Here is a 9,611-nt window from a genome sequence, read left to right on the forward strand (position 1 = left end):
GAGAAAGTGAGTGGTTTGCAGCAAGGAAGCCGAGTCTCTCATTTCATTCATTTCTTCTCTCATTGTTTGGCAGGTGGAAAGCACAGATTTACAGAGCTGAACTGGATCAGCTGAAGAAGTGGGGGAAGAGAAACAAAACAAGTACACCACCATTGAAGAGCTTCAGCTTTATCTAGCAGCATCACCACAGCAACCAGAAAATACAATTAAAAGACAAGGGCTCGAGCTGAGAAGGTGAAAGTACAGCTCCTTACCTTTGGACAGAAGGCAGCAAAATAATTATGCAAAACAGAAGAGAGTATTTGATGGATCTAGCCAAACTGTGGCAAAGGGAGGTGTCCCTTCATTAACAGGAATGTGCCACTGTTTATGCACTGGAAAGGGGAGTGCCATGAGATCTACTGAAGAGACTATTTCTGTGGTTGCATACCTACATGTGTTTGCACCCCTGCTGGGTCTGATTTAGGTGGTACAGGTGTTTTGGAGCATCAGGTATTGGATAGCGACTCTTTGTTGTTGTTGGTCAAGGTGTACCTGGCACGAGAACTGAAGGACACCCACAGATCTTTTTTGGAAGCGCAAACTGAGTGAGACAACCCCCAACCTTTCCCTTCTGTAACTGCCTGCTATACCATGGGATGTCGGCAAAGCTCTGAGGAGAAAGAGGCAGCGCGGCGGTCCCGTAGGATTGACCGCCACCTGCGCTCTGAAAGTCAGCGACAACGAAGAGAGATTAAGCTCCTTCTCCTGGGTACCAGCAATTCTGGGAAGAGTACTATTGTAAAGCAAATGAAGATCATTCATAGCGGTGGCTTTAACTTGGAGGCCTGTAAGGAATACAAACCTCTCATTATCTACAATGCAATTGACTCTCTCACACGTATCATTCGGGCTCTAGCCACTCTTAAGATAGAATTTCACAATCCTGACAGAGCCTATGACGCTGTGCAGCTTTTTGCCCTGACGGGCCCAGCTGAGAGCAAAGGTGAGATTACCCCTGAGCTTCTGGGAGTCATGAAGCGGCTCTGGGCAGACCCTGGTGTGCAGGAGTGTTTTTGCCGCTCCAACGAGTACCACCTGGAGGATAATGCTGCATACTACTTAAATGACCTAGAAAGGATTGCAGCACTGGACTACATCCCTACAGTGGAAGATATTCTGCGTTCTCGGGACATGACCACAGGGATTGTAGAAAATAAGTTCACCTTCAAAGAGCTGACTTTCAAAATGGTGGATGTGGGTGGACAGAGATCTGAACGCAAAAAATGGATCCACTGTTTCGAGGGGGTTACAGCAATAATTTTCTGTGTGGAGCTGAGTGGATACGACTTGAAGCTGTATGAAGACAACCAAACAGTAAGTGTGCCTTTGGCTCCTTATTCTCTTTCCTTCTCTTCCCCTCCCCTTCACCAGTGTTTGGCCTCTTATTCTCCCCCACCTCCTTGCCCTCCCAAGGCTGTAATCTCTGAGTTCCCAGTCCCAAATGTGAGTTCCTTCCCCTCACCCCCAGTCTGTAGTAAAAAGCCAGAAGCTTTGATTGCTATGATTCCTTTATTTGGATTGTTTTGCCCACTTGACAGATGTATTTATTTATTTGAAGTTACTTTTGGAAAAGAAGGTGCTCTTGACAGCAGATTTTTTGTGTGCGCGCCTTTTTGCTAAATGTTTACCTGGTTAACTGTTACTCCAAACGTCACTTAAAGGTAGACAGCAGTGACATCCTAGTGTACAGGGATTGTGAATTTGGACACAGTGTTTTGCAAGTCCTGGGAAATTTTGGAGATAAAATAGTAATAAGTAACAGGTTTATCCCCACTTTCTCTAGGATTTTAAATCAGAATTTGGGATGAAATTAATTTAAAATTATAATCAAATACACTTTTAATTAGTATGGTACTTTCACATTTAAAATGGTATTTGACTGGTTTTGTTTATATGCCTGATTTGCCTTATCCAATGAGTAACTACTCCTGTCTAATTCCCTTTAATGCTATTAGCTTCTGGTTTTCACAGCACGCAAATACATTATCTGTGAAAACAAATACATTACACATAAGCAACTATGTGTTTACTGTCACATTCAGGTTGCCTGACTTTACCTTTATAGGGTTTCCTTTGAACTTACTTTTTTGGTCAGACTTGTAAGACGTGATGCTTAAGAAATGGGAGTTTGTGGGTAGGAACACATAATGATTCTATCATTTAGCAACTCCTAAACAGGCTCGATTTATGTTTGAAACCAGCTGCCTTTCAGGAAGAATTAAAATCTATACTGTAAGATCAGAAAGTTAACCTTAAAATGCTTCTACTTCTCTTGTACTCCTTTACACATCTTCATCTGTTTTACACTTGTTCACCAGTATCAGTTCCTGGAGTAGTCCAGAACACCAGAATCCTTGTCCTTTTATAGCAGGTGCGTTACCCAAGTGTTGCTGGGGAGGAAATTGTTCTGAGAAATGTTGATACAGTGTTTCAAATCTAACAGAATCTCAGTAAGTTTACAGAAGGGGATCTTTCAGCCAGGTCTAATGATCTGGTTTTGGCAGTCCTCTGTGGAAGATGATTACTAATCAGCCTTAACTGTTGTTCTTTATCAGATACCCCTTCCCATTTATGTGCAGTACACACATCTATATTAAAGTTTCTTTACAGAGTATCTGAAGTTAAATGTAGTATACTGCACAGGTCTAAGAGCCGTATGTATGGGTGTGACACTACTTTGTATGTAGCTGTTTATTTCCTTTTCCCTTTTTGTCCTAAAATAATAATTTCAAGGAACCCCAGAAACTCTCAGAACTGATTACCAACTCATATAGGCTTCTCTAAAATGATGAAGTGGGGAAACAGGTTGGGAGAAAGGGGAATTTCCTCCACAAACACGCTCAGTGGAAGGCAGTACTGAAGCTTTACTTAAGATGTCTGTGACAAGGCAGATCTCTTGCAAATTTTCTCCACCCTGAAAAGCTCCACTTCTCTGCCCTGGAGAGGGGGCCAACTGTGACCTTCATCACTGGTGTTACTTTGTACTGGACTTGTATAATGTCAACATAGTTGCATAGCTGATTTTTTTCATTAAAAATTGTTTATTGAGAGCTTCTGTGCTCTTCAAAGAAGCCAAATACATGGTCATGGTTTTGATAATGACTGGAGTAACTGCAATGGCTTTAATGGCTAAATGTGAAAGTCTCTCTAGAATTATGCCTATTTTATATAACACATGCCATTCACCAGATCCTGGAGGCAAGGTGAACTATATCAGTACCTGAAACCACTTCAGTGCCTTCTATCTAGTCTGCTGTTTATACAGTATAACTTATCATAGGATCACAGTATAGATCAAAACATATATAGGGGATTCCACAGTTGTGATGATAGGAATCTATAGCAATTGAGGTGTGAAGTCTCCACAGGACAGAAGTGGTTAGAGAAAGGAATTCCATAGGTGATACTTCGGACACGTTTTCCAGAGTTTGTATCAGAAGCTGACAGATGTTACTGAGGTAGAGCTGGAGGAAGATGCTAATATTTCCTTTCAAGCCATATGAAAAATGCACAAAACAAAAAGAAACAAGTAACAGACAAAACCCATAGAGCAATACTTCCCAGAAATCTCACCCTTGGCTTTTTGTTTGCATGTTTGCTTTTACTGCCATATCTCTCAGTAAAGTCTGGTCTGTTCAAGTTCTGGGTTCTGCAACCAACTCCTTCCCCCCAAAGACGAAATCATCCATCACCAGAGGAAATCAGTGAAACTATTCCCTTCACATCCCATGCACGTAGGAAAGGGGTTATTTATGTATCACTTAACACAATCTCTTATCATTATTGGTACAGTGACGTGAAATTATTTCAACTCATTTGTACTCTTGCTTCCTTTGGCAGTACTTTTGGTTGCTAATACAGGTTCTTTACAAAGGTTTTTCTTATTAGAAGGGAGTTAAGTGATAAGTTTGAGGAGCAATTATACTTGGATTTGAACCAAGACTACAAAATCATTTCCAAAAATATTCCCTTTGTTTTACAAGCTTGCCTTATATGGTTGAATCCCTTTTGTGTGCACTTTCTATGATTCTTCAAGGGAAAAAAACCCTTATGGTCAAGAACATTCACCTAAGCTGAATTTTGACCAAAATTTCAGAAATGCTTGAATTTTACTGTAACTGAAATATGCATTATACTAAATCTTTTACAAATACTTTTCTTATTAGAAGGCAGCTAAGTGACAAGTGACAGTTATACTAGGGCATGAGAAATATCAGACCAGAGAAATGTATTAAAAAATAAAAAAGGACTGTTACTGAATTTTTAATAGCTTAGTCAAATTTGTCTAGGTCTTTCTGCCACATCGCCGCCGTGTGTCTGAGGCTATTCTCTGAGAATGGAATTCTCTCTTAAATTATTTTTGCAGAGAGATGATATTTCCAATGATCCTTGTCAGCACTACTTTAATTTAACCCTTTTTTGTTGGTATAGTTTCACACGTACATAATATTTCCCTGTTCTTGTCTTCTGATTTCACAGCCTATCCACTGCGCTTCCATTTTCTTATCTGTACTACACTAACTGATTCACCATTCACTGTCCTACATGTGGACTTACGTTTCATTATTTGAATAGTCTTGTCTTGGCATTAGTGCCTTCCTATTGTAACAGATCGCTATACTTGATTTTTGTTCAGTAACCTCTTCTTGATGCGAGGCAAGCATTTTCCCTAATTATTTCTCTTCAACTTTGGAGACATTAGAAAAAGCACATTTTCTGTATATCCAGACCCTGCCTAGGGGTTAGTTGGTTTCTTGCATTCTTTAGTCTTTTCCTGACCTGCTCTTCAGATTTAAAAATCAAAAAGAATTAGCCCGAAGGGGAAAAAAGTCAATATACTCTGAAAAATTCTTGCAGACGTTTATTTTGATTCCAGTATCTAGAATCAAATGAAGTAAGCATCTGGGTTATTTCAGAGGGACACTGAAACCCACTTTTGCTCAGTGTTTTAAGAGCCTGGAGGGCTAATCTCCTATGACCTCTTTTTATCCCTTTTCTGCAACCTGATGTTCCTTGGTGCTACTGCTTATAGAGGGTATGCAACGTTGAAATTCAGACTTTTATCATCCCTCAGCTTCCATGTGTGTGCAACCACTGTCCAAGTATTTGCCTATCTATAAAATTAAATTCTGCAAACATATTTTTATGATCTGTGGAGAAATTAGGATACAGATAAAATATGTGAGAACAGTAATCTGCCTGAAACTCCTACTTACGTGCAAAAAGGAGAGGGACGCTAGTAGCATTTCAGCGGGAACCTGACTGTATAATCATAAAGAACAGGTTACCTTTGGCCCATCTTTCTTCGACTGTTATGCTTTATCCAAACATACATCCATAATTTTACTGCGTAGAGATGGCATGTCCCAGGTGTGCTGAATACACAATGCAGTGTTAAACAGCTCCAACTGCTGAACGATGAGAAGTGCCTACGTTGGTTGATGACTTGAACTGCAACACTGAGACTGCCACTCATGAAAAAAAAGCTCTACAAATAATAGTGTTGCTGAGTCTAAAATGCTTCCTGGTGTAGTATCTGTGGTGAAAAGAACCATTAAATAAAACAGTCCACTGCCAAACATAACTTACTGCTTGATAGAGCATGTAAGGATCTGGCTGATTTATGAACTGTGAGAAGTGAGCAAATGATCTATGTGAGTATGATAACTTCTGTGCTTCCTGTTGACAGAAGTGGATAAACGCTGTGCATGAGCTCTGTCTTTATCGAACATGCGTTAAAATAACGATTGACAAATATGGTAAAAACTGAGGGGGAAATGAGCTAGTTCTGCATAGAGGTAGGTCCAGAAATCAGCTAACTTGTGAAGCCTGTTCAGGGTGAGGTTATTGTAGTGACACCAATGTGCAGAGGAGAGAACAAAAATAACACCCAAACTATCAGTTGCCTGGATAATTTTTCCTTTGTGTATAATTTTAAAAGACAAAGAAAGTTAAATTTTATACTGCCTAGAAACAAATGAGAGAAGAGGAAGACAGAATTTTTCTGAGGCTTTTGTCTTTCTCCAGCTATGCTTTATTCTGGGTAACATCACTTGCAGAGACAAAATCTGCTGAGTTAACAGCCTGTAAATCTGGCCAAACCAATATTTTGACTAGTCTGTTCAATGTATGTGATATTTAGCTGCTAACTAAGGAGTGTGATAGTGAAAACTATAATTCTTCACTTCTTTTTCTCCACCTCGAGCACTTTCCTCTGTCACTCAATACCAATATTTTTCCTGCTTATCTAGGGTTATCTGCAAATGTGATCTGTGTCTGTTTTCATTTCCACAGTGTCTCATGCGTTTTTTTCTATCTAACGTGTAATAAATATAGCTGTATCTTTCCATGCATCATACCTAGTTACTGTGACTCAACTAGGTAACAGCTGCCTCTTCAACACAGTTGCAAAATTGCTTTGTACAATACCTTTGGTACGCTATTGATTTATTATAAGACTATTATTCCTGACCAGCATGCCGAGAAGGTCGCCTTAGGTTTTCATATCCCCATGTTGATTTTTTCTCTATTATATCAAATAAATGACCTGTCTTGGCTTTCATGGTCCTTAGCAGCTGATTGAGCCATTCTGTCTTTTATTACATATTAAGATGTCATCTCTGGCCTTCAATAACGTTAAATTATCAAGTGACCTTTTTTTTGGCCTTCTTACATGCTGCATCCTGCACTTAGGAGGAGTTTCCTGTTAATGTCTAAGAGCCTCATCATTTCTCCTTAAATTAATGTGTGCTAGAGAATGTTAAATGATCTGTACTCTCTCATGTTAGTGCTCCTGCCTCTCACCCTGAAAAGCAGTCTCGCAGTTTCTTTGCAAGTCTCCTGTCGTGTCCCTCTGTATGCACTCAGGTTTGTGTTTCATACCTGCTATACATTCTGATTGATAGCTCTCAATTTCCCTCTACAGTGTACACCTGCAACAGTGTTCTAGACCATTAGAAAGATTCTTCAAAGATACAACAATAACGTAAATAATGAAATGAGTTAAACATGAACGTATGATCGAGAATTCCTGAGGTCAGTAGTTGCAACAGATTCACATGGTGTGAGAGATACCAAGCAAAGGTTGTACGTGTCTGCTTTTTCTAAAAATGACAGTAGTTTAATTATTTCATAGGTATGAATGTTAAAGGAAAACTAGTCACAGGTAACTTAGGTTTAGGTAATTTTTGTTCTTTCTTACAGCCATTGCAAGTGATTGCAAAAATGAAATGTTAGGCTTTTCTGAGGCTACTATTTCAGTATAGCATCTTGTTGAAAGAAAGATGCAGAGGAGAAAGACAAAATACTCCAGCAAACAGTTCAGACTGCACCAGGCCTTATGCAAAACAACGCGTTGGGGTTATAATGACATCTCAGTCATATGCTAATTGTATAAATTTTGAACAGAAAACCTGGTTCTGACAGGAATTTTTTATCAAGTAAACAAAATGTTGAACTTTTTTTCCTTTTTTTCTTATCTTTTGAATTCTTTTTTTCTGAACCCAAATACTCAAGGAGCTTATTTACCTTTCTTGATACTTGAGCTTTTTGAGAGTAGAGTATTAAAAGTCCTTTCTGGCACACAGCTATTTTCTTGCAACACTAATAATAACGGCCAAGTCAGAGGGGAAATTGTGATACATGTTATACGTAGCCCTTTTAGCACCTGTTCTTATCAGTGGTTAAAAAAACATATCAGCAAGCATCTCTCTGATGAACTAAGTCTCTTGGCAATATGAGAAAGTGATTGACATAAACCATTCAGATGCTCTCATTTCTTATGAAGCCTTTCCATTTCAAGATATTTGATAGCTAACTTTGTGTGGGAGCAAAGCCTGGATGACTTTGGCATTCATGTGTGTAATCTTTCAGCACTGCAAATGGAATTCTACCCTTGCCTTTTTTCAATTAAGAAAGTAATATACACGTTCCTTTACCAAAGTTTAATTTTATACAAGTGATACATCAAGATGCCAGCCTGAAGACCGGTATCAAAGCATGTATCTTCTAAAGTATGTAAAAATCAGTAAAGTAATGAATATACATGAAAGAAAATGATTAATCAACTCCCAGTTTGCAATTCTTTTACTAGATATTATTTCAAGTCTGAAGGTTTCTTTTCGGTTACATTGTTCACTGTAATTATATGCTTCTGATATGGATATCCACACATAGAACACATGGGACAGCAGTTTTCTGTATTTTGTACTTGTTGCCATACCCTGAACTTTATATTCCATGTAACTTCAGATACTAACAGTAACTTGATCCATAAACTATTGTGTCTGTAAGTTTACTAAATTACTTCCTTTGCAAAAACCCAAGCAAATAAAAAACACCTCCAAAAAACCCCACCACAAATATGACAATACATTACACTGTGGACTATTAAAAAGATATTCATTTGGATGACATGGTTTGATTGGATGCAGACGCCAGTATCAGACTGTAAAAGTCTGAGAAGTTTTGTTGTGAGAATTATCTATCTACTGTTGATAGACCAATTCCCATGACAAAGCTCTTTTTAAACCTGAAGATAAATAAGTATTTTTATCACTGTAGAACTGTGGGCTTAAGTCAAGGAAATTCAGAGGCAACAACAGGAAGACTTTTACCTCTTTTGGAAAAATACGGCATGAAAATAATGCTGTATCACTGCAGCATTACTGCAATGGACCTACTGAGTAGCATTAATCTACTTTGGTATCTAATGTTGGATGTCAGATTTGTGTCTGAATTTCCTGTGTGTTTAGGTAACTGCAGGGGATGGCTCAAACCCCACTATGACAGATGCCTGAAAGATGACATAACTATCTTTTTTTTCTCTCTCTCTGTGACTGGCTGTATTCAAAACTCCTAGACTAGGTAAGGTGTTTCACTGTATTTTTAAAATTAATTCAGATCATGACAGTACAGAGGTAAAGAAAATACTAAGACACCAGGAGTGGCAGAATACTCCTAAATGTCCTATAAGCTTCAGGCTCAGAATAGTATTTAGGTTACTTAGGGGTACTGACAGAATAATAAACAGAACTGAAGTAAAAGTCTCAGTTATTCAGCACTACTACCATCTCCCAAACTATAAAAGGACCAGCACCTCACATCGCAGTTCCAGCAATGTCTACCAATCTACTGTGCAGGTAAAACTTGCCTTCTGATTACAGGGTTAAACTAGCCACTAAAATAGTATATATGGACATGAGACACCTGTCAAGCACTTGGTAGCAGTGTCACTGGCACCGTCTGGTTCACTTAGTCAATAATAGCAGAAAGCACCTCCTGTCCTTAGCGGTTGCACAGGCAGAGAAGTTGATCATATAAACTGGAGAGCTTCTGTTTGATAAGGAATCAATTTGTGAAGGAAAGGAACTGAATTTCTCAGCTTCTCTCAACTGGGTTGGAAAGTCACGATCGTCTTACCGAATATATTGTCATAGAAAAGATAGAAGTGAAATGAGAGCACTGCTTACAACAAGGCAAATAGAGGACTTGGGAGGGGAATACACCAGAGAGACACAAGGTTCTCCTGCAGCAAACTGCCACCTTGATGTGAAACTCTCTAGATTACT

At 38.9% G+C, this 9,611-nt stretch overlaps 1 protein-coding gene across 1 annotated transcript; it reads left to right on the forward strand.

Moving 5' to 3' along the window:
• Nucleotides 1-297: 297 nt before the first annotated feature.
• GNAZ (guanine nucleotide binding protein (G protein), alpha z polypeptide) lies at nt 298-1,356 on the forward strand (the record flags this gene model as incomplete). The annotated part of the gene is made up of 1 exon (XM_010181858.1): nt 298-1,356. A coding segment is annotated over exon 1 (723 nt), but the record flags the coding sequence as incomplete, so codon positions are not given.
• Between the last annotated feature and the right edge of the window lie 8,255 nt (nt 1,357-9,611).

Source organism: Mesitornis unicolor, unplaced genomic scaffold (assembly GCF_000695765.1).
Source record: "Mesitornis unicolor isolate BGI_N332 unplaced genomic scaffold, ASM69576v1 scaffold3673, whole genome shotgun sequence".
In the NCBI taxonomy this organism is placed as follows: Eukaryota; Metazoa; Chordata; class Aves; order Mesitornithiformes; family Mesitornithidae; genus Mesitornis; species Mesitornis unicolor.